Consider the following 26,384-nt stretch of genomic DNA (forward strand, 5'->3'; position numbering starts at 1 on the left):
ATCTCAGAGCCCGACAGGATCTGAAGGGAGCCTCCGTCCTCACAGACGCCAGTGCTTAATGGGTGCAAAGAGAAGAAAAGGATAACAATACCTCCCAATCTGGGGGCTATTAGGCTTCTGACAGGTACATTTGTTTCCGAGCACAGGCAGCAGGATTTAGGCCTTTGATCCGCGGCCTGCTTTCTGCTCTGGTCAGATCCAGCTCGGCTCACAGCTGTAACAGCTTCACTCGCTGCCATTAATTCTCACGCAACCAGATACACGGAGCAGATACAGCTCGGCTGAAATGTTTTGGTTCGGGTCATTCCTGGAGTCAAGGTGTCTCCTTTTGAGTTATTGCAAAGGTGGTCGGTTTAGACGCATAGATATGATGAGTGCTCAGTCAGGAATGCTTCCAGTGTCAGACCCAATCCCTTTGTCATCCCCCCACCGTCTGTGGCCCGAGTTTTTTGGCGTTGTGTCTCACAGCGTTGGCCCTCGCCGGCCTGAGTCTTGTCTGAGGCTTTCCGAGCCCGTCGTGGGAGAAATCACTCCGATTGGCTCTTCAGCTTCAGCGAATCAGTACAAGCGGGAAGAAACGGGCAAACTAGGAAAGTCCAGAGGGACACAGAAGGCTCCTCTTTTTTCTCTAATCAATACCATCGCACGTAATATTTTGGACCACAAGACATTAACTCCTGTTTTTATCTTTTTTATTTTGTTATAAAAACAGCATCATGAAGCAGAATTTAAAGAAATGGTGAATAAATCGGATGTGTTAGATAGCCTGGGCTTGCATTCCTCTGCTTTTGTTACCACGTTATGAATCCCGGTGCCTGGTAGCGTGGACATTGGGATTGGTTTTCAAGTGTGTGTCTCACAAAATAAACATGGCAAAATAAAACAATCAAAATAATTGTTTTTCCCATGACAACAAAACCAAATATTATTATTAATTTATTTGAAACCTTACATTGTAACATTGAAAGCCCTATGAGTAGAATTATGATCTGATTCAGCATTCATCTTTTTTCCACCACTCTACCAAAAGAACCAATACCACTACCCTTAAAGGGATACTGACTCCAATACTGTACTCTACCCGTACCCATCATGGGAAAAGGATGCTGTGTGTTCCCCACCAGCTAGCTGAGAGAGGAGCGCTCCATAGAGCCGAGGGGAACTGCACAGTCGGTGCTACGTCTCCGTGGGTTCACCCAGACAGGAGAGGGACACATTTCTTTAAACGCTACACATACTGGGTTCCATGTCAATGCTCTTCTCTCACCTGGAAGTGAAGAGTTGATGCACGTCCAAAGTTCATTCTAGAAAACAAAGGGGAAGAAAAGGTTAACGTCAGATGACTTCAGGTTTAATAAACACAGAGCTTGACACACCGGCCCTTTCATGAACTGATAAAGAACTGAGTTGGATGGTTTCCGTAAATAATATGAAGTATATGGCTCGTACAAACAACGCTGCCGGAGTGCAATGGCAACTCCCGTGGACAGTGGAAGCACCCCATTGGCCCCCATTGGTACTGGACTCTTGGCTTCAAAAACAACCAAAACCAACATGGCGACGGCCGTAATCCAAGATGGCGACGACGAAATCGCCGAACTCCAGGCTTCAAAACGGCAGTATACCAACCAATGGGTGACCTCACCATGACTACGTGCACTTCTTACATACAGTCTATGAAATACACATCTCAAACATATATCTACAACATACTCCAGTAATTAGAAAAAGGCGTTATATTCCCTGAATCAAAACAATGTCGAAAAACAGGAAAACGCATCCTATGAAACTCCTATTGGGTTTGTATTGAGATGTTGTGGGATTAAGAGAGAGAGTGAGAGAGTTGATTCATGTTAACATAGTATGAGACAGAAGCAACTACGTACTAACGCAGTGTCTCAGTGGTTTGCAACTGATTTGTCTCAGAATGAGTCACCAGCAGTTAAACCAAAGAGTGGATTCTGAGAGGCCTGAAGATGGGGAAATACCCTGGAAACCACTGCAAAAAAAATACCCTGGAAACCACTGCAAAAAAATACCCTGGAAACCACTGCAAAAAAATACCCTGGAAACCACTGCAAAAAAATACCCTGGAAACCACTGCAAAAAAATACCCTGGAAACCACTGCAAAATGATCTTTCTGATTCTTTTAACCACGTTGGATGTATTTTGGGATTCCACACCCTAGGTTGGAAACTCTGTCATCTATCTTTTCATGAAGATGACTATACACTTATCTTAATCTTTTTGTATCAAAATAAATATATATATTTTATAGTCTTTTTGTTCTTTTCCAAATCTCTGAAGTTTTCTTTTAAACGATGTTGGTTATTTGGTACACTTATACCATAAAAATGACTATTAGTATGGTATACAGTTTCACAGTAGTAGTAGTTATACCAGGCGGCAACCTCCGCTTCTGTTGAGTCAAGCCACTGCAGTAAGATTTAAGTATCTTAAAGCTGCATTCTCTCTACTGACCACCAGGGGGCGACTCCTCTGGTTGTATAGAAGTCTATAGAAGATGACTCTACTTCTCTCTTGATTTATTAGTAGAAGTACAGTAAGTAATATATATTTTTCTTGTCACTTAATTCTGCCAGAATAAGAGAACTTGACTCTACACGTAAATTCTGCTCTTTGATATTATTATTAGAATACAAAACCACTTCACCTGCAGCTACTCAATTCATGTTATCGGACACCAATGGGTGACCTCACCATGACTACGTGCACTTCTTACATACAGTCTATGAAATAAACATCTCAAACATATATCTACAACATACTCCAGTAATTAGAAAAAGCGTTATATTCCCTGAATCAAAACAATGTCGAAAAACAGGAAAACGCATCCTATGAAACTCCTATTGGGTTTGTACTGAGATGTTGTGGGATTAAGAGAGAGAGTGAGAGAGAGCTTTCATGCCCCTATGCTTTCAAAAGGACAGTCATTTGTGGGAAGTTACCACGTCACTTCTAACACTCCCTCCGTGTGTCTCTTGGCCGGGGAACAAAGGGTCCCGCCAGCGGGCGTCAGCATCATTTATGAGGCGGCGCAGGGAGTACCGGTGTCTTCACACGAAGCATAAACATGATTTGTGATGTAGCCGGGGCCAATGAGGCAACAACACAAGAATAATGCTGCAGTGTACATGAGTCAAAACAGAGAGCCTTTGTGTGGACGTATCCGATGCGTTATTTTATTTTAAATTAGGCCAACTTCTGACATCACACATCTTCAGCTCAGCGCAAAAAAAACTAAAGACACAGACACAGACTCGCTTAGGTCACATGATCAATGATTCAAGAAACACGTTTAAAATTCTTCTCCTCACCTACAAAGTCTTGATTGGTGATGCACCATCATATCTTAAGGAGCTTGTAGTACCATATTGCCCCACTAGAGAGCTGCGCTCACTAAATGCGGGGCTACTTGTGGTTCCTACAGTCCTAAAAAGTAGGATGGGAGCAAGAGCCTTCAGTTATCAAGCTCCTCTTTTATGGAACCAGCTTCCACTTTCAGTCCGGGAGGCAGACACAGTCACCTCATTTAAGAATAGACTTAAGACTTTCCTCTTTAATAGTGCTTATAGTTAGGGCTGAATCAGGTTTGCCCTGGTCCAGCCCCTTGATATGCTGTTATAGGCTTATAGGCTGCTGGGGGATGTTTTAGGATACACTGAGCACCTATCTCCTCTTCTCTCTCTCCTTATGGATGAATTTACATCCCTCCATTGCACCTTTAACTCTGCTTCCTCCCCGGAGTCGTTGTGACTTCACGTCTCATAGGGTCCATTGGACCTGGAGGTGTCTGATGCCTGGTGAACCGGCCTCCTGCGTTGGCCCTGCTGATGCGCCCCGCCCCCCCTCCTCTCTACCTCCTTCTGTTTCATGGATTGGAGTTCCATTCATACATTGTCATATTCATGTAATGTGTTTATGTAACTCTGTAATTCTGTTCATTATGTACACATGACATCTATTGCATCTGTCCATCCGGGGAGAGGGATCCTCCTCTGTTGCTCTCCTGAAGGTTTCTTCCCTTTTTTCCCTGTCAAAGGTTATTTTTGGGGAGTTTTTCTTGATCTGATGTGAGGTCAAAGGTCAGGGATGTCGTATGTGTACAGATTGTAAAGCCCTCTGAGGCAAATTTGTAATTTGTGATATTGTACTATATAAAATAAACTGAATTGAATGATGACAACTGAACCATCTCCATGGTAACCAAGCTTGGCGATAGTTGTTTTTAGGGTCAAGAATGAACTTTCGTGCTCATCAGTTTCATGTTTTCTATTCAGCCTTTGTCCCTTCTCTTCTTTACTAATGGATTTATGTAACTTCACTGTGTCTTTTATTGTACAAAAAACGTTCTAAGAAAATGAGCCAAATTCTTTGTATTGAGCATCTAAATCTGGCTCAAAGAATGGCAACAAAACCAACTTCTTTGGTAGTGTGACAGCACTAAGAGCTCACTCTCAACACTACACACTGTAATAATACAAACATGTGCATTGTCATTGTACTGTATGCCAATAGCTCACCGCGTTTTTGCATCGGTTCGAAAAAATGAGAACGGGACACATGTTCATTTCACACTGCCTCGGTCTAATTAATGGTGAGGGGGACCAGCAGCAAGCCAGCCTCTCTGCTTTGTAATTACCCATGGTGGGAGGAAGCACTGAGCCTGTGTGTGTGTGTGTGTGTGTGTGTGTGTGTGAGAGAGAGATTGTTTGGTTTAACCAGGTGCTCCAGTATTCTAGTAACCGCAACCACCAACCCATTTCCTGTTTAAAGTAGCAGATCTCCGTTTAGTTCTCTTTAGCAGCACCTGTGGCGATCAGCGGTCACTGCTTTTTCTCACTTCCCAGAGATCATTTCCCAATTAATTTGGTCAGAGTAAATCAAATGTAATAATGCATGCAACAGTAAACATGTAATAATATAGTTTACTATTGTATTGTTATCGTCTGCCAACAGCTATTATGGAATATATCATTTTAAAACAACACAAAAGATACAATAACATATTATATTGCATTGCTAATAATTAGTAAACCTTACTAATTACAATTTCTTTGTTCCAATTAGATTTAGAGAGAGAACATTGATGATTACATCTCAACCCAAATAAACAGCCAGCTGATCAGTAAGCTAGCATTGCCATCACATAGAGGAAGAGCACTCACCATCAACTCCGGACAGTAACTGGGTAACCTCTGGAGCAGATGCTTCAGACGAGACTCACTCTTTATAGTGGCGAGCTGCGGCATGGGAGAAAAATACAGAGTTATTCAAAACACCTTCTAAATCTATGTACGCGTTTCTTTAGAAACCAAACCAAACTTTTACTAGTTCAACCAACTTGCATCGAACAAGGCACTCCGTCTTCTCAGAGAGTCAGAGCTCAACACACACTGACATCACATACAGGCCTGAAAGAATTCAGCTTTTTTTACTTGTTGGTAGTGTTTCTTGTTGGTCGTACGAAGACATTTTGGGGGCGTTTTCCAGGAGGCTGAAGGTGTTTAAGAACTTAAGGCGAGGCAGGTTAATTAAGTATCACAGCGCCTTTTAAACACAGATGCAATTCAAGGTTTCATGGCAAGGAAATGCATTAGAAGACCACAACGAGGAGTAAAATATACACACAAAGGAGACGGAATAGTGTGACACACCGCTCATTGTATTGTTTTGCTGTCAAGAAAGCACATATTTGTTAAAAATGTCGGGTGGATCGCCATAGTGTTTTAGTTAGCTATCGTTCAGATCGAATAGTAGTCGAAAGGTTCTGGACAAATTGAAAGACAAAATAATTTCTGCGATGGCAACTGCATTGCATGTACATGCCGGTAGCTCCCTGGGATTTCACTAGTGGTTGGCTTCATTTGGCGTCTTCTCTTTTTTATTACTGGAGACCTCTCATCAACATTGGAGAAGGAGGCGTGAGGATTGGAATCATTCCTGGGGAGCTGAACCACCGACCACCCAGCCAGACCTGCCGGGCCAAACGCCACTTAAGGACCTGAAGGCTATTCCACCACCCAGTCTGCTCCTGGCTGATGTCCAGTCGCAGGAAACCTCAGGCTGACCCAGCAACGGGAGGTTGGTGAGTGCTGTGCCCACATCTTTATAGAGACCCGTCTTCATCAGGGTTTCTGGATCAAGCTGGACTCCGGTGGGACGAGAGTGGTGTTTACATCAATGATGGTTATTGCTCAAAGTATAAATCGAGCAAGATGGAGGAAGCTCTCCGAAAACAGGAGGAGGAGGCTGAGAAGGCACTGGAAAGACCCCAGGGCTTCCCATCGAGCCCAGCTGGAGGAAACAGAGAGCAAAGACCAGGAAGGCCGCAGCAGCCCTAAAGAAAGGCTGGAGACTGAGCGCCTCTGCTTTCAGCAGGAGAAAACCAGCATCCAGGAGGAGACGGAAGAATCCAGAGCCTTCTGTCTCAGCCGGACAAACAGAAGGGCAACAACAGTGAGCTGATGGCTGCTCTGAATATCGGACATCCAGGGGCAGGAGGACAAGTCGTTCCTCCTTTAAGCCACAGAAAGCCTCAGGCAGACTCTGCAGGATGAGGAGCAGGAGCAGGAGTGGGAGAGGACCGAGAGCTCCATGAGGTCCCGGCTGGAGGATCTCCAGTGCCAGATAAAAACAAAAAAACAGCAACAATGCCCGGCTCCAGAATAGACGGCCCGATTAATTTGTTCCGGTTTACTCGTGAGAAGTCGTAGTCGGGGGAAGTACAGAAACTACAAATTAAGAAGGCGTATGTTTTTATTCTTCCGTTTAAAGATGCAGTGTGTAGGCTCTGGCACCCTCTGGTGGTGAATTTTGAAACTTCTACCATGTGCCAAGCGTTTTGGAGAACTAGAGTGGCGGACACAGAAAACACAAAAACACAAAAGCTTGTATCGTCGAGTGTTTGGGTTGACATTTGTCCGTTCTGGGCTACTGTAAAGATTTATATATTTTATACATACACGTCTCCTTCTGAGCTAACCGAAACACGAAAACTCTCAATTTTCAGGTGATCACACACTAAAGATAACATACTTCATTCATATTGAATTCCATTGCTGCCAAAAGATCCCCCTTAAAGCTACACGCTGTTCCTTTAAGGAAAGTTAGGAGACAAAAAAACTCAACAAAGAGGGCTTGTGTAACACTCCACGACTATTACTGAGTTATTGGAACTGATCAAGATCCCGGCATACAGTAAATGATGCTCCCTGTGGTCCAGGAGACCACCTTCGGCCATGTCTAATGTTTCCCCACACAGAAGAATGTGTCCGGGCCATGGGAAAGTGCTGGATTATGAAGTCAGTACCAACACTTCTGAGATATGCTCTCCTAGATTGCAATATGGCATCCAAGTTTGTGGTTTGTGTCTCTCCACACGCACACACACACACACACACACACACACACACACACACTCCGCCATAACACAACCAAGTGTTGTGTGAACATCCAGGGGCGAGAGCCTGGGAGAACGCGGCCGCAGCCAGCAGTCTGAAGTGTGAAGTCATGAAACCAAGCGGGTGAGGACAGGAGGTCTCCACGCCTGAAAACGCTTATCACGTACACTGAGTGCGGGCGTGCCGATCGAAAATAATAATAGCTTGTGTCTGGCGAATGTAGACAGTAGTAGCGTTATACGATAGTGAATTAAATTGCACAGCGGCTGTTAGCATGACCAATAAGGGTCAGCTACGCTGTTAATTCGTTATCCACGTTGAAATGAACCACTGTGCAGTTGAGGCTGATGCTTTTTGGTTGTTTTTCTTGTAGAAAAGGATCAGGGGTTGTGACGAGTGATGAGACCCAATCAAGCAAACATGGGTGTCTGTTATTCAAAAAGGTCTCCGTTTCTGCCCATCAACACAGAAACCCAACCCGTCGTTTTCAAACTAAAAAAATCAATGGCGGTTTCAAACGTCTCTGTTTTAGGGGGTGGAAAAAACGCTGCAGCATTCTGGAGGCAGAAAGGAAGTTTATTATTTTTTTTAATGTAGTAGTGTGGATGTAACCTCAGCCTTATGTGTTCGACGTGTGTTTGATGTGCAATTTGACATATTTCTGTTCATTGTTACAAATTCAGTCCCCACTGGATTACTAAAGCGCCTTCTTATCTTTCACGTGGGTAAAGAAAGTGAACCGTTCTTCAGCAGCTGTAGCATGGAGTTCTGCTTTTGGATGCCAGGTGCTCCTAATGAGTTCATCAGGTGTTCTTGGACTGGTCTTTGGTGGAGCAAACTGTATCGGAGGAAAGCAATCCAGACCGACGGGTACTCCATCCGCTGCTTCTCCAAGTGCCATGGCATCCCTGCCCAAGTGACAGAAAAACCCAACGCCAAGGGGAGCGACAGGGATTTGTTGGCAGATAATCAAAGAGGACCTCTCTCTCTCTGTCTGATGCAACAAAAGACCAACTGGGAAAACCGAGTGGGCCGTTTGTAAGACTCCCTCAGTGTTTGAAAGGTGAAGAAGTGCTGGCTGTCAGACTCTTCGCTCAGAGGAACAAAAGCAGCGCTTTTCCAATCGCGTGTCATCAAGGCCTGAACGTCTGCGTTTTTCTTTCACACAATGTTTCAACCCAAATGCTGCAGCTCCTTCAAGACTTCCTAGTGCTGGGTAAAGTGAAGGAAGGCGCTTAGCCCCCAAAGTGAGCATCAACTTTGGCCACGGAGGCAAAACAGTGGAAGACAATCTTTGAGTTGTTTGAGGGGAACTTGTGATAATATCGAATCCCATTCCTGATCACATTTGAGACGCTCCATTTTACTTCCAAACCGTCAGTGTCAATAACAAAAGCCTGGACCCGCGTCTTTATTTCTCAAAGAGCCATCCTTTTTACGGCTCGTTTTCCTGGGCGTAGCCAGCTGTTTGAGCTAAAAATGGTCCTGGTGGTTACACCAACACCCACCCTCACCCGTGACACTGAAACACACCCACCCACACACTCGAGACCTGAAGCACAACCTCTGAGGGGTATTCTGAGGCCATTACACTTCTAGTCAGTCCATTATCTGTCCTTCTCTATCCCTTTCATCTTCATCACTCCCCCCCCGCCCCTCCCTCACACTTTTCCTCTCTTTTGAGACGTCCATCTCCATCTTTTCATTGAACATCTTTTTCTATCAGTGTTTTTCTTTCTCTCTCTCTCTCTCTCTCTCTCTCTCTCTCTCTCTCTCTTTCTTTGGCTGGCAAAGCGCCGATGCCGACCAATAGGAGCACAATGAGTTCTGTCCAGCCTCCCTCTTCACTTCAAAAGCGGGAGTACGGTTTGAACTCTCTGCCTGTTTGTTGCTGGCGGAGGAAAAGCTTCTTTTACGACCATAAAGAAGGATGTGGCAAGAGAGAGAGAGAGAGAGCGTCACCTGCTCCCAATTGAAACAGGGTGAGACTTTTTTCTTCACTTCAAAGAGCCAAAAGACAAAAAAATAAGTGTATCCCCACTCCCTTTCAAAAAGCTCTATGCATAGGCCGACTATAATGGGCAGAGGAGTGGGCTTGTTTGTGTGTGTGTGTGTGTGTGTGTGTGTGTGTGTGTGTGTGTGTGTGTGTGCGTGTGTGTGTGTGTGTACCTGGTCACAAGCTTCTTTGCAAGGCGAGAACTCGGCAGCATGTTGGCAACAGGAGGGATCTGCAGACAGACAGGTTAGTTAGTAGTGATACTGCTGTTAGGTCATTGTAGTTTACAGCATTATCTCCATGAGGGAAGATTCACTTTTTACGGCACCGTGGCAACGATATGTAGATATAAATCCCAGCGATACAAAAGTAACAAGCGCACTCGGACAGGCGACGCTGGCTGGCAGCAGAGCTCCAGACCACTGCCCAGGGTTCCAGTCAGGGACTTGGCTCGGTTTAGTATGTGGACTTGACCTGCTGAGCTGCTCTCTTCCAGCAATGACACAGCCAGTGGGACAGAGGATGCTCAACAGTCACCAACCAGCTCCGTCTGGAGAAGCTATTCCCCTCAAATATGACAAACCCGGCTCTCCAACATGAGTCAGGACGTGGTTAGTCAGGGTGGAAATGCTTCCGCTCAATTCAGACTCTAGATGTCATTGGTGTTGATTCAATAGCCTGAGCCATTTACTCTCCATTCTCGGGCTACAACCTGCATTTACCTGCATTCTCGGGCTACAATCCTTGCATTTCATTTTGGCTTTTTAATAAGTATCAACATTGTGTCATTGATTTCTTGACTTATTAGCCGTGTAATAAGCTAGGAAATGTACAGCGAGCCATCCATTAAAGTGAAGCGTAAAAGTCGGTGATGATTTCAAAGAAGAGTCTGAAATGTATCCAGTTGAAAGAATAATGAGTGGGGGCCTTAAATCCTCCCTGTCCTTCTTTAGAACTCTCTCTTCCAGTCGCTGCTGCACATTGGGCCCGCTTATCAGTCCGTTCATGTGTGTGTGTGTGTGTGAGCCTGTGTGTGTGTGTGTGTCTGTGTGTGTCTGTGTCTGTGTGTGTGCGTGAGAGCGCAACCCCTCCGGTGGTGTGTCTTCAGCTGCCTGACACAGGAGGATCTGGATTCTATCACTGGAGTTGCACTCAGCTTTGATGCTCGAAAGAGGGGCAGGCTTCCAGTATGCGCGTGTGTGTGTGTGTGTGTGTGTGTGTGTGTGTGTGCATGTGTGTGTGCGTTTTTGTAAAAAACAACCCACAAAATAGTTTGTGTCAACCCGCTGGTCTGGTGGTTTCCTTGACCAGATTAAGCTGATTCTGTTCCTCTCTCGGTACCTTCTGGCCTAAATGAACAGAGAACAAATTAAATCTCCTTCTCTAACCTCCTCCCCCCTCCTTCTCTCTCTCTCTCTCTCTCTCTCTCTCACACACATGCATACAAACAGTTTTCCCAAACAATGGCAGGTGACATAATAATTTGAGTGGGGTGAGGGATGATGGAGGCCATTCACTCATGTATAGTATGAGGCCCCCGGGTCGGCTGCTAATGAGCGCTGGCCCAATTCTAGCTCAGCATACAACAGGAACAACCCTCCCCCCCGCCCCCTATTCTGCTACATTGTTACACTGTGGTCTGTGAAATGAGGAGCGCAGTGCCGTCTGCCCCTCGGCTACATTGTTGAACCTCATTCAGACATCCAGATGACACGTTAGAGCTTTCTTGTGTGGCTGGTCCTCACCACTGAGGACATGGAGGAATCTTGTTGTACCGTAGGATGTGGGACTGCGATACAAGAGGAATTAAAGGCAAACAGTGAGGCTATGAATGGTTTGTTGTAAACCTCCATCACACTCGACTTTGACCTAGGGTACTTGCCGTAGTTACCGACACTTCAGGAGCACTCACTTTAAAGAAAGTTAAGTTTTGTGTGTTCATCTCTTGTTCATGTTACAGGTAGTTTAGGTTAGCCACCTACTGTTTCATAGCAACCAACATGGGTATCCTTATCCTGGTCTGTTGATGAAGAGAAAAGTGCATGATGACACATGAATCATGCACTTTTCTTTAATGTGAATTAAAAAATCGAATAAATGATATAAACAAGTTGTGATGTTTCATGTATTCCAACAACACAGACAGCCAATCAAACACGCTCTGTGACTTCTCACTCTGGTGGCTCATTGTCAGGATTTTGAAACAAATGGGTTTGTGTCACCCTTTAACCCTCAGCCTACCAACACATTTAGCCTACACAATGTGAACTTTTTTCTTCTCAAAGCATTTATTCTATGTCATAGCGGTGCATATTATGGTGTCATTGTTTTTCCTAAAAATGTCAACTGCACGGCAAAATCCATCCATAACAAAGTCAATGTAAACCGACCTATTTTGACTTTGTTATTGTGATACGGTGGTTATTATTATTGGCATAAACACACACCACATTTAATTGTCTCTTATATTCACCCCTGTGTGGATCAAAGATTTTACGATTTATGCCTGAAATGGATTTTGAAACCAGAATTATCCAAGTGGCCTTGACAAAAAAACACACACACCACACGCCACACAAACAAACACACCCACTTCTTATTCCCACAGATAAGGGATGTGTCAGCATGAGTATCTCCAGAGGGAACATTGTGGGGGGGGGGGGGGGGGGGGGGGGGGGGGGGGGGCGGGGGTAATCAAAAACTAGGGGGGCAAATTGAGTCTTTTGTGTCTGCATTCAAAGTCCCACCAGCAAATCACATTAGCAGTGTTTGTCTTTCGGTGCCAAATTGAGTTTCCAGCATCAAACCACAAACATCAGTGTCATCAAACCGTTATCTGGCATCTGTGCCCCCCCCCCCCCCCCACCCCCCCCGTCACATCCAAACAAACTACACGTCGAAGAGACGGATGAGAGGAAAACAAGCAGCAAGAAGAGGCCTCTTCTGACTAGCAATTACAATCAAAACGGGCGGAAGAATTCCACATTAAGTCAGAATCTGAACCTCAGCGGTGACACAGGTGTGGTGGAAAAAAAATTGGTGAACCAATAGCGACGAGCTGATGACCCTCTATGTGTAGGCGAGAGGAGTCTCTGCTCTGTGGGGGGAAACACTGGTTTATGTGGAGTGGACCAATCACAGCAACACATTTCTGTGCAACTACACGCAATAATGTCCGTTTCATTTTGGATCAGTGTCAGGTTGTTTTTGGGGGCTACCTGTAGATTACCATTACATTTCCAGACGTCGTATACGTCTCTGGGAGCGGCAGAGACCTGTCAATCATAGTAAAGCATACCCTGCTTTATGGTCTATTTGAGTCTAAATTACATAATTTACTAAATAAACATCATGCTGTATTGAAGAAGACTTGGAACTAGAGATTGAGACCAAAAACTCATGTTTACAATGTTTACTGAGGGAATAAATCAAGAGAGAGGTAGAGTTATTTTATATAGACTTCTATACAACCAGAGGAGTCGCCCCCTGGTGAACACTAGAGAGAATGCAGCTTTAAGACACTTCTGCATCGGCTTCACTCAGCAGGAGCGGGGGCTGCCGCCTGCATTCAAATCCTCCCAACTGCCTACAGGGAACGTTGATGGACAGGATGAACCCATTTCCCAACATGCTCTGTTATTATTAGTTTTTTGAAGGACACGTTCAATCCAAAAGAAGCTGCACACTATTTTAACTCAGTCCCATCGTGAACAATTTAAAGAGGATGGCTATTTGACAACATGCTGTGATTTACGGCACACATTCATAGTCATCCGCAGTTTAATTGATTCAGTCAACTCAAGACTGAACAGCTCATCGTTGACGTACAGAAAAAAGCAGAGTTTGGAGTTTATCTGTTGATTCCCACTGTAATATAACAGAATGTTGCAATCACTTGGAAAGTGCTGCTTTTCTGTTGTTACCAGTCCAACTTATCACACCAAGCAGACTATTAAAGAGAGCTGTTGTTCTCCACCCATCGCTGCGGCTCCCACTTCAAACAGGTAAAAAAGCAGTTTCAGCGACGACGAACAACCTGGAAAAAGCAGATATGCGCCACCCTGAGTGGGCTGCTGGGACGATAAGGAGAGGAATTTAACAGCACCCCCCTTCTATTTAACTGTAACATTACTCTGGGTTTCCTGCCAGCCCGTTTCCTGTGTATGTGCACGTGTGAGTGGAAGGAAGGAGTGGACCCAACCGTGGGGCTTGGCATTTGCAGGTTTTCGGTAAGCACTGAATTAAGCGATACACACGAGCATCAATAGTTCATTTCAAATAATGTCCGTCTATATGAAAACATTTAGAATTATATTCAAACAGGACCATGTCAACAGAGTGTTTTCAGAATAATGAGGCATACAATCTGTTAGTGAGAAAACTTAGAAAAGTCTAAATACGATGAACTCGGTGAATGCACTCAAGCCACTGAAGACCAATCTGCACGAGCGTTGTGATTATGCAGCTTTAATATCTGGTGTTGTAACCATTTCATTCGGCCCTTAGCTGCAGGGGAACTGGTGAATTTGAGCAGTCGTTCGTCTCAAAGCACCACTGTGGTTTTACCCCTTAACCACACACTGCATATATGTTAAATCACTGCCGGACATTTTCCACAGCGTGGTGCAGCGTTTCATGGTCGGAATTGTGGATCTTCGCTCTTCTCAGAAAGCTATTGGTCCAACTTCATTTCACTACAGGATTTTTAAACCATTTGCTGAGACCTTGTAGATCCTTCAAAGGCATCGTCTGCTTTCAGTGTTGATGCGGTGGCTTCATAGTTGCAACTTCCCCCACACAATGAACTTTTGCATATCTCACCCAGTGTTAATTCGAATTCTTGAAGGGAACGTTTCTTTCTTTTTCTGTCATACCTGAACAGGGAATCCATAATTGAGGGAAAGTCTTGATGAGTTCATGTAAATGGAGGCCGGGTTCAAGAACAGTAAAACTATATCATAACATCGGTTGATAAACTCTTACACAACTCGTAGTATAATAGTAGTGACAGTAGTGACAGAGCCTTCTCCATATCTGCCCCCTCCCTCTGGAACTCTCTCCCCAAACTCATCCGAGACTGCACTGATCTTTCCTTATTCAAATCGCAAATCAAAACCCACCTGTTCAGAACTGCTTTAAATGTGTGATTGTTTGCTCCATGTTTTTATTATTTTTTTATTTATTAGGGTCCGAGCAACTGAGAAAGTCCCTATTTGTTTTACCTGTATTTTAGTTATTCTTATTTTTTTAGCTTATAGGATGCTATAATTATGTTATGTAAAGTGTATTTGACTAATTTGAAAAGCTCTATATAAATTCAATGCATTATTATTATTATTATAATAATCCAAGTCTCATTTATCCAGTTGGATGCTCGCCAATTCCCAAACACATGCATTTTCACTAAAACCTTACTATTTAAAACCAGACTTCATATAAGAAGGGCACGTAGTCATCGTGGCGTCACCCATTGCTTTGTGGACTGATGTTATGAAGGCTTGAGTTTTGTCATCACCATCTTTGATTACAGCTGTTGGCATTTTGTTTTTTTTGCAGCCAATGAACAGAAGTGACCATGTCTGCACTGTGGAGGAGTGATGGGGAGACTCTTTAGTTTGACATCAAAACATCCATTTTGAAGAAGACTTGAAACTAGAGATCGAGACCATAAACTCATGTTTACAATGTTTACTGAGGGAATAAATCAAGAGAGAGGTAGAGTTATTTTATATAGACTTCTATACAACCAGAGGAGTCGCCCTCCGATGGTCAGTAGAGAGAATGCAGCTTTAAGACACTTCTGCATCGGCTTCACTCGGCAGAACTGGAGGTTGCCGCCTGTTTAAAACACTTTCACTCTCACACTTGAACACTACTCTTGAACACTACTCATCCGTGAGAGTCGGAAGTATTGAAATAGTAAGGTTTTTAGCTAAAATGTATGTGTTTGGAAAGTAGTGAGCATATTGCATGGTAATTGATATGAAGCCTTCTTGCCCCCATCATTAAACAAAGGTTTAATAAATTATAGTTATTCATGGGCAGTGATAAATAGAGCATACGTTAACACTGAATGAGTATCCTTGCGTTTATTTTCTATTGGAGAACCAAACCAATGGAGGTGAGGTAAACGTAACCATAAAGGATTTGGGACCCCTAGAATTGCATGTGGCCCCAGCCTGGCCATCTCACCTCAGTGTGGATTGATACATTTAATCAAATGGAGGCGTATGTGTAACGAAGGAACTCGAGAGTGACGGACTTCAAAAACAGCAATGTGGATTGTCCACTAGGGTCCCCCCACCTCCTCCTGCCACTTTAACCTGAGCACGCAGCCACACATGCTCAGGGCAGAGGAGCCTCTCGTATGCTACCGCCTTCCTTCCTGCATTCCTCAGAGCCGCTGCAGACTCTGTGGGGGGAGAGTTTAATGGTCGGAGGTCAAAGGTCACTTCCTGTGCACTAATTCATTGAGATTTGCTATACGGTGCTGAGTATTAAAGGATCAACTGAGCACGTTTTCGAAGAAAACAGATTTCCCCCCTCTCTCTATGCATCACTATTTGACATGTAAAAAGATAAGCAGATAAACTACATCATTGTACCCTGGTATGGTTTTAATATTTCTGGGGCTTTTCACACAAGAGGAAGGACATTCAAGGGGGATTTGATAGTGATCCCTATGCCGCAGAAAAGAATATGAGTAAACTGAGTCAGCATTTAGTATTCGGTGACCTTTGGTGGCATGTGAAACAATGGAAAACGTCCCTCAGCCTCTCTGACAGTGCTCACCGGGAGACACTGATGAGTGCAACATTCACCTGATACAGAACCATAGAAGTATATAAGAAGTGGACTCAGTCGTCATGGCATCCCCCATTGGTTTGTGGACTAGGGTTATGAAGCCTCGAGTTCCCGTCGCCATCTTGTTTTTTTATGCCACCAGTGAAAGGAACTGTCCGTATTTGGTCAGCGGAGAGAATGCAGGTTTAATGCACTTCAGCATTGACTTCAGACTCGCTGTACGGAACTAATACGGTCTGCCATCGGACTGCCATCTGTGAGGGAGCTGTGAGCAGACTGCAGGGGGAGGAGCAGACTGCTTTGTTTCAATACATCTGTGATGGACTTACATACGTCCTTTACTCTTGTCAGAGCATCTGAATGCCTGTGTGTCTGAAATTATGTTGGCTTTGGAAAACTTCCAACACCGTCATGGAATTTAAAGTCCTTGTCATAATTGTATTTTAATGTCATTTCAACAGAATTAGATTTTTGCTCCATAAATGTGCATGGATTATCGCATACAAAAAGACTAAAAACAAGAAGACGTGTGAATTTATATTTATAAGTAAAGTTCATCGCACTTTATGGTGTGTATATGGTTATGTAAAAAGCCTGAGTGGCCTGTCACATGTTGACCAGATGTAAACTAGGTAGCATACACACACAAGAGCCACACATTCAGGAAATCACCGGAACACCTGAATCCTACCAGAGAGACAGCAGATGTCAAACACACACACACCTCCAGATGGTAGAGTCTGTCCTGACCCCTCATTTCATATTCAATTAACAGAATCAAAGGGGGAGGCAGACCTGACCTGCTGTATCCTGTGAATGTAATGGGAAATGACATAATGAGGGGCATTTGGCCACAGAGTGAGGCAGAGAGGGGAAACTGTTTTCAGCTGCAGTCAGTCAGGTGTTTCAATCCACCTCTGGTTCTGAAGAGTGAAGCCAGTGCAGAAGTGTCTTAAAATGTGCATTCTCTCTACTGACCAGCAGGGGGCGACTCTTCTGGTTGCAAAAATAAGTCAGATTGTATGTAACGTTATCATACCCGATGTGTTTTATCCATCGAGGCAAGACCAGTTGTTTAACTTAAGTATTTGTACAGCCTAATACAACAAACTGCAACATTCTTGACTTGCAAAATCATTTTTTAAATGAACAAACGCATTGCCTCTCATCACTAACTACCGTACATATTTTTATACGAATGACGGCTGCGTGCACTGGACATTGACGGTTCAGCACGAATACAAGAGCTCTTACATTCCCACTAGCAATCTTGACCTTTTTTATGCATATTTATCAGCTATAAGCATCCTGCTTAATTCCAGCCTGTGTTTACTCTGGGAATGCAGGATGTCAAAATGGTCCCTTGGAAGTAGACTTTTCTTTTTTTACCGATAGTTCCAGGTTAACATCCCCAAACTGGTTGGGTCGGCCTAAACGCGGTTGGGCAAACTCTTGGGCTCCCCACCTTCCAATGCTATTCTTAGCCTGCCTGACCAAGAACCTGAACCCCCAGCTGCTCTCAAGAAGCTGCTGAATAGTCATCATCTCTCCGAGGAAGTGTGCTTTTAAACTGTGTCAATTTAATAGTGGGGTGGGTAATCTTCTTTAAAAACCTTTTAGATATTTATGTTGAAATCCTCTGAAATTCAAAATCACATCCTGAAAAGCATTGAATGAATCATTCTTAAATAAAAATACTGTTGCAGGACTGTAATAAGCCTTTTAATGTGCTTGTAATGATTGGACGTGCTACCTACCTGTCTGATATTCTACCTGGACAATAACCAGAGTTCTATTTTGGCATTATGGGAAAAGCAGCATAACAAAAACAATATGTTTAATATCCCTGGTATTCTCTGTGGTAACAACCCGGTCAAGCCAACTGGAGCCCATTCAAAAAATATAAAGTTTGACTGGATACAATTACAGCTAAATTGCATTTATTCCTGGAGTGCTTGCAAGAAAGCATTGGTTTCCAGAGTTATTCATTTTGGGGGGAGAATGATGAGATAAATATCCCAAATACTATGGATAACATGATAAAAGACACGAGAATAAGACTTTCAGGAAATGAGCAGAAAATGTAATTATCCTGCAATAGCCCTTTTTTCTAATACAATAAATAGCTCGAGAACCAACAAATTCAGAAACATTAAACATCTTGACAAGAGACGCACTGACTGTTTCCTTGGCCAATTCCGAGATGCGATATTTCAAAAGTTTGACCTGCTGATTCTCATCGTCTTTGTAAGAACTATAATTGACGTCAAGACGCCAGACTAACTTTTCTTTTACCACCGACATGTGTTCTCTGAAAAGATTCATGTGTGTCGACCCCAAACACTGCTCCAAAGTCTGTGTAACATTCTGTTCTGCTTTTACTTAGTTGTTGTCATCAATAGTGCTTATTCACATTAAAGACCCAATTTAGTTGATCATGAACTAAAAGATTGTGTTTTGATTCAAACACAAAAATAAATGCTTTGTTGTTTTAATGATTGACCATGAGCTGCTTGGACTTAGTGTTATAAGTTAATTCACTCTAATATCTATTTTACATTGATGTGAAAACATCTCCTTCAAACAACTGGAATTAAATACAATTGTCTGAATGAAGTACAATATAAGTGTCTGCTGAAGTTAGTTGTTCCTTTGTAGTAGGCTTTTTAAATAAACTGTGGGAACTTGTTACACTCAGAAACTAGGCTAAGCTTACAACTTTACTTTTTTTTCTTCTTTTTTTTTATTGAACAAAATGCCAGCGGGAAGTACATTTAGTATGAATAAATGACAGGAACATACTGCAATAGAGACACAATGGTAAGTTTAACACCAGCTCTTCAGATAAATGTTTAAAATGTGACCAACTTAAATATGCCTTTTGGTGCTGTGATAAAGTTAAAGGGGTAATGTTAAAAGATGGATTTCAAATGGAATTTTAAAGCAGAAGGATTTGACCCTTTCATAATAATGTTGGGGAAATAAGGCACCCAAATGGATGGCAATTTCTTCTTCAGTCATTAGTTTATATGAAGCTTAAAAGCAAGCAAGTGAACATTAATAACATATGACTTGAGTATTGAAAGGACAATGAAGGAAGACAGCAACAAAAGAAAAGATATTTTATTTTACAGAATATGGAGCTCAATTTATGAAGCTTTGTAGATTGACTGGAGCTGCAAAATCACCCAGAATCCATACATATAAAGAAACCATTTGAATTAGGCATGGGACGATCTTACATTTTTTATTATTATGGCCCAAATAATTGAAAGTAATGATCAGAATATGCTGAAAACTCCTAAAATGTCACTAAATGCAGGACTAACTATCTTACATGTTCTTAAGAAACAAATATTCTTATTGCATCATGTACGGCACAGACATTTATTTTAGTGCATACCCTTTTTTAGTGAAAAAACGACCAATTGTATATAAGGTAATCATAGAGATGTTAAATAATCCGTATATTTTTAAATCACACTATTTTTCACTTCTCTACATGATATAAAACGTATTGTGAGTGTCTGTTATGACGTTTTATTTTAGAATCAACACTTGAAATGATGAGGTCCCTTGGTTAGGACATTCATCCTATGTTGCATGTTTACTGGGTTCATGTATTTGTATCTATATTTAGCCTTGACCAAACACTAACAGCGGGTTGCCAGTGGGAAAAAAAACATTATATTCCATACTCAATTCAAATAGTGTACGTATATCAAGCAAAGAAATTCAACTCCATGCTGCACTTTAATCTTGTGTTCACATAACTATAATTAGGTTTGCGGGACTCAGGCCCGAGCCTGCTCACAGTGGACATGGAAAGAAAAGGGGCTGCCGTTCACTTCCCTCCTTCCCCTCCTCTTCCTCTTCTGCTTTGAGGAGGCAAAATTGGTTCCAGATGCATTCTCTCACGGCTAGCCTCCATAACCGAATCACAACATGAAAGAAACAAAGTTTTCACAAAACCTTGGTCGAGAAGTATGGAATGTATGGCATTTCTACACAAAAATAAGTGTGGAGAGGACTCAGAATAGAAGCCATTATCTTCTGAGGGCAGACGTCTTTCCCACATGGTGTCATGTATTATACCTTTTTTTTGGGGGGGGGGGTCTGAGACCTTTATTACTTTCACTAGCCTTTGGGAGACAATGTGGACCCCAAATGAGGATCTAAAGAGCTGTGTTGCTTTCATGTTCCTGGCAGATGTGTCAGAAGGAGAAGGAGAAGAAGAAGAAAAAATATGATACAAAGTGATTTTTATCCAGAGCAAATCCACATCCTGCACCCATGTGGACTGAAACATCAAAGACCTAGCCACCAGCATGTTAGACCCATTTATAACCCGAACCCCTGGAGCCGCTTCGGTTAAAACACTCGCAACGGGAAGCTAAGATACTCATTAGCCAAAGTGATATTAAAGAGCTGGTGAAGGTCTCCGGAGAAGACTTCTCGCCAAATGGCTAAAAAAAAAAAAGAAGAAAAGAAGAAAGAAATGTAGCAACAGAGTGCAAAGGGACAGCTCCATGTTGACTCGGCCAATTAACAAGTGAGAGCAGTGTCACGGCCAGTTGTCCAGCAGCACCGACACACACCTCTGTGTTTGCCCGACTAGCTAGTTAAACGAGCCGCAGAGTATTAACGAGCACCTCGAGAAGCTAATGGAGACACGTTTCGCTGACGTGCGCTGGGTTTTCTGGTCTCGTCCCCAAGTCTCCCGTCTTTCTCCCCTAAGAAAGCGAGTGAAACATGATTAAATCCGTAGCTCCACGCTGGTGGCGGATATCCTCTCAATACCTGGTATTCATTAAACATGACTCCGCTCAGTCATTGCCAGTGCTTAAGAAAGTAACGTTTATTTTGTTGAGGGGGTGGGGGTTATGGGAATAAGGCGCCAGTAAATTAAAACATGACGTTTCTTATGGGTAAATGCGTTCTGAGGGGATGGCAGGGATGCCGAATAGAAGAATGGGTCATACGATGTGTGCATTAGCTAATAACCAGAGAGGAGTAACTTGTTTATGGCGTTTGCCGTCGCGGTAACGGTCCCGTTTCACTTTGTTCCCCTCCCGGTCCGCAATGTCAGCTCGGCTCCTTTCATTTCACCGGCTGTTTGTCACACAAGGAACCGAGCAAATGCACTTTGGAAACTATTACAGCCGACCAGCAGTCAAACATTAAAAGGGGGGGAAAGCGTTTAATGACGACGCCATAGGTGTCCCAAAACTTCAACGGCTCGTCCCAAAAAGATGTTCCTGCTCTCACACAGGACGCTAACCAACGCGTCGCGAGAGACGGACGGAGCGTCATGCTAACACTCGTTCTAATAATGGATTCATTTAACATATCGTCGCTTCGGTTTTCGGCAAAGATACCGACGGAAACATCACCAGTAAAAGCCTTGTGCTCATTTCAAAGACGCATTATTTAATTCGACGTGCTAAACATGATTAAATAACAACTTTTACAATTGTTTCCCCTCCGTTATTCCCAGTCATATCACACCGAGAGACTCCGTGGTGGGCGGTAGCTAGCGCCGTGTAATCACAGATAAAATGGAGAAGTCTTATTGCAAGTTGCTGGACATGTCGTTGACCGAATTTACCAGAGGACTTTTATGAATCCAAAAAGGTCGCAACGAGCAGCCTGCGGGCTGTTAAACTTCAATAATAAGCAAGGGAAATATCACAATGACAGATTTGTGAATGGAGTTTGGCGTGAAGTTCTCACTATTAACTACATGAGGAGCGACATCTCGGGCTAGCAGGATGGCAGCTGTCAGTGAATCAACAAGTCCGTCCCGACCTGCAGTGCACACACTTTGGGCTTGAATTGTACACCCTCCTGTCATTTTTCAGCAAGGCATTAAAGACGCAGGCGGTATAATGGACACATGACACACAGTTGAAATAAAAGACACTCACCCTGAGCTCGGAGCGGCTGGCAGTAAAAGTTGACGGCGAGGAAGAAACTGATTATCTGGAAACACACACGCATCTTATTGAAATCCTAAAGGGCATCGTGGACAAGAAGACATAGAAAACAGTGGTGCTGTGACAAGCTCCATGAATCCCCTGTTAACTCTCTCTCTCTCTCTCTCTCTCTCTCTCTCTCTCTCTCTCTCTCTCTCTCTCTCTCTCTCTCTCTCTCTCTCTCTCTCTCTCTCTCTCTCTCTCTCTCTCTCTCTCTCTCTCTCTCTCTCTCTCTCTCTCTCTCTCTCTGTCCACAGCTTCCAGTTTAGTGTGTGACCCAGAGGACATGCGCAGAACGGGGGAGGAGACCGGTTAACGGTGACCACCACCCTTCAGGCTTTCTGATACAGATCCACGCTGTTCATTGGTACCCAGTAGATTGAAACAGATGTAAGAATGGCATAAATAGACTACTTTTATAATATATCCTGTCAAGGATGGAAGCGTTAAAAAAGTTGTACAGCGTAAAAACACACAACAGACTTAGAAGAACGGAGAACCTAAGACTTGACATTCAGTGTCCGGTCCAATACATCCAGTGCTCAAGTGTTCTTAATCCTGTTTTTAGAATCGTGCATGCGTCTGTAGTTCACACCAAGATGAGGCTCCGAAAAGGTTCAAAACGAATTAGAGAATTATATTTGTCATCAACATAAGTCTGCAAAGTTACAAAGTGATCATGTCAGAACCGATCTGTTACATGTTCACCCACTGCATATTTGTTTTTTCTGCAATTTCTGCTTCTGCACTCGGGGCAAACTAAACCATGAATAACTTTTATTTTGTCTTTCTGTAAATGATGGTCGGCATGTGTACCACTGTCCACCCCAATAATTACACTTCCCTCAAAATCTCTTTAGCCGAACAAAATAGTAGCATAAACATAGTGTCCTTGCCTAATACTCATAAAGTATACTTTATGCTTATTGCAGCATGTGATTAGTCAGACCAAATATCAAACCAATTAGACATAAATAAATAAGAAATACTTCCTGTAAGTACAAAAAGAGCAGAGTTAAAATTAAAAAAGCCATGTACCAGCAAGGAACTCTACATTTTTACTGTGAACTCCAAAATCTTAGAATAATAAATAAATTAAAAAAATAAGACAGGTTTCTATGTTAAGCAAGTTTTGTTTATTATTTATTTATTAATTTCAGAAACAAAGCAACAGTTTTATTCTAATTAATTAATATATAAATGTAACCCCTTGTTTATTAAAAAGGAATACAAATAAATAATAATACAATAATTGATAGGACCAAGAAAAACAAACACAGCTTAGTTTTATAGCAATTACTCACATTAGATTCTCTGAGCAACACAGGGAAAAAACAACCTGTGATTCATCCTTTTTCCATACCGCTCAGCCCATCCACAGTCACAGGGAAGCTGGAATCCATCCCAGAAGAATGCAGGGGAAGAAATAATATAATAATATCTATGTGACGATTAAAATAAAGGTCAAGTTTAAGGCTTGGTTTGTGTCCATCTTGGTTTTTTTTGCCACCTGAAGTGACACAAGGGGGTGGAGCTAAGTACAACTGAAAGCTGGAGACATTTTTAGACAACCAAATTGTTACACAATTCTCTTCCATGAAGTGAAAACACTGTGAAAATACACAAACAAATCCCAGACCGGACAACGCTGTGGTAGCGACCTGTCAATCACCTTGTAGCTCTACCCTAAAGCATACCCTGCTTTATGGTCTATGTGACTCTAAATGGACCATCATTTACTAAATGAACATCATGCTGTATTGAAGAAGACTTGAAACTAGAGATTGAGACCATACACTCATGTTTACAATGTTTACTGAGGGAATAAATCAAGAGAGAAGTAGAGTCATTTTATATAAACTTCTATAAAACCAGAGGAGTCGCCCCCTGGTGGACAGTAGAGAGAATGCAGCTTTAACACATGAAGCATAGACTACTATACAACCAGCGGAGTCTCCCCCTGATGGTCAGTAGAGAGAATGCAGCTTTAAGGCGCTTCAGCATCGGCTTCCCTTTTCTGAAGTGGAGGTTGCCGCCCTGCTGCACTTATAGTCAAAGTCAAGACCCCAATGCCCACAACCTCAATGTCTGGAAACTGGAGCACCAAGAAGAAATACACAGAGACAAAGCACTCAATCTGCATGAATGTCACTTTGATACATACAAAACAGCTTGTGTTCATTATGCATTGTTTTACTAGAAGGAGGCACTAATCCGCTGTACACAGCAAGATGGCACAGTCATCACACACAGGCACAGAGCTGCTGTCAACGCTTGGACCACGAGACATTTCAGGAACATTTCACAGCCGTGAACACATCAGATGATCAGTGTGTGCTTGTGTGTCCACCTTTCCTGATCTATGCCACTATAAAGATTGCTGGACTTCAAATAAAGGCAAACACATCTTTAAAATCTTTGAACATTAGATCTATAATGCTTTATGATGTGCAATTATGTATAATGGTTAAATCACACAACAAATGAAACATTGCCACGTGAAGTTACTGAAGTGAAAAAAATAACAGATGTAATATCGATAGTCTGTGATACAGTTCTTGTCAGGCAGGGGTTCCCACCCCTTTTGGCTCGAGACCCCTTTTCTCACGTTGTATTTGTCTCACACTGTATATAAGAAGTGGACGTATAGTTATCATGACGCCGGCCATACGGAGACCCCGGGAGTACCGTCGGAAGGTGGACGCAGCAACGCGCTGCCTTGGCCCCCATACCTGACCTGACCTGACGTCGGCCATTCGTTTGTGTACTGCGATTTCGCCGTTGCCATCTTGGATTACGACCCTTGCCATGTTGTTTTTTCGCAACCAACGAACAGAAGTGGCCATATTTGGAATGTGGAGGAGTGACTTAGAGACGCCGTATACGGCTCTAGTAGTAGTAGCGACCTGTCAATCACAGTAAACCTCGCCCTTCAGCATACCCTGCTTTTATGGCAACTTGTATACAGGCAATAATGTCCGTTTCATATGGGATAAGTGTCAGGTTGGTTTTTTGGGCTCCCTGCAAACTACCATTACATTTCTATACGTCGTATATGGCTCTGGGAGAAGCATAGACCTGTCAATCATAGTAATCCTGGCCTAAAGCATACCCTGCTTTATGGTCTGTTTGACTCTAAATGGATCATCATTTAAGAGAACATCATGCTGTATTGAAGAAGACTTAAAACTAGAGATTGAGACAATAAACTCATGTTTACAATGTTTACTGAGGGAATAAATGAAGAGAGAAGTAGGGTCACTCATTATGGTTGTATAGACTTCTATACAACGACAGGAGTCGCCCCCTGCTGGACAGTAGAGAGAATGCAGCTTTTAAGACACTTCCGCATTTGTTTCAATTGGCAGAATCGAAGGATGACGGCTAAATTTGACTACACTTACTATTTCCCCACCAACATTAGCACATAGATGTGGGTTTTTTAAACACGGAAAAAAACGTGAAAAATGAGCAATATATTCCTTTCCCATAGCGAGCGTTCCCTGCTGTTGCACTGGCCTATCTGGGTTTCTTTTTGCCATGTGTGTCACGTTCCCTGTTAACGGCACCAAAAGCAGGATTACTTCTTTTTAAAAAAAATGTATATCTTTAACTTTTTCAGTCTCTGTTACAAACTCTCAAACCAGGGTTGGTAGAAATACTTAAGCAAGAGACAGTGTTTCTGAGTTTTATTTAGTTTCTGTCTGTGTTTTACGATGAGGTATAATGACTGTTGTCTGACTAGAGTCTGGCTTTGAGGCGAGAGTACTCATTGTATGTTTTGCAAGTGAATACATTGTATTAATTGTCAAAATGTATCTCCATGAAATGATTTGCAAGATTTGTTTTTACAAAGTTAGGAAAGTAATTTAAATAAATTAATGATTCCAGTCCCTTTCACTTCCGAAAGCACAGGTATCGCGATTGGTATCGGGACTGAAAAAGACGTATCGGAGCATCCCTAGTTCAAGCATGAGCTCCAGGGTCATATAGTACAATGAACTGTGACAGCATGTCTTGACATGACGTTTGTCATGGTCCACTTATTATCTTTGTTCATGAGCCTTTGACAGTCTTTATCGCTGCCATCAAGTATGGAACTTGATAACAGCCATTCCCATCCTACCACAAAACCCTGAACAAACCCCATCCACTGGTGAAGACCATGAAGTGTGGTTCAATGC

At 42.9% G+C, this 26,384-nt stretch overlaps 1 protein-coding gene across 1 annotated transcript in view; it reads right to left on the bottom strand.

Moving 5' to 3' along the window:
- reck (reversion-inducing-cysteine-rich protein with kazal motifs) overlaps positions 1-22,310 on the bottom strand; it is a 49,550-nt gene extending 27,240 nt beyond the window's left edge. Inside the window, 4 exon segments of the mRNA XM_034560599.1 lie at positions 1,268-1,304; positions 5,191-5,265; positions 9,595-9,653; positions 22,153-22,310. Coding sequence (XP_034416490.1) covers positions 1,268-1,304; positions 5,191-5,265; positions 9,595-9,653; positions 22,153-22,225 — 244 coding nt within the window. The 5' untranslated portion in view covers positions 22,226-22,310.
- Between the last annotated feature and the right edge of the window lie 4,074 nt (positions 22,311-26,384).

Source organism: Cyclopterus lumpus, chromosome 20 (assembly GCF_009769545.1).
Source record: "Cyclopterus lumpus isolate fCycLum1 chromosome 20, fCycLum1.pri, whole genome shotgun sequence".
Classification (NCBI taxonomy): Eukaryota; Metazoa; Chordata; class Actinopteri; order Perciformes; family Cyclopteridae; genus Cyclopterus; species Cyclopterus lumpus.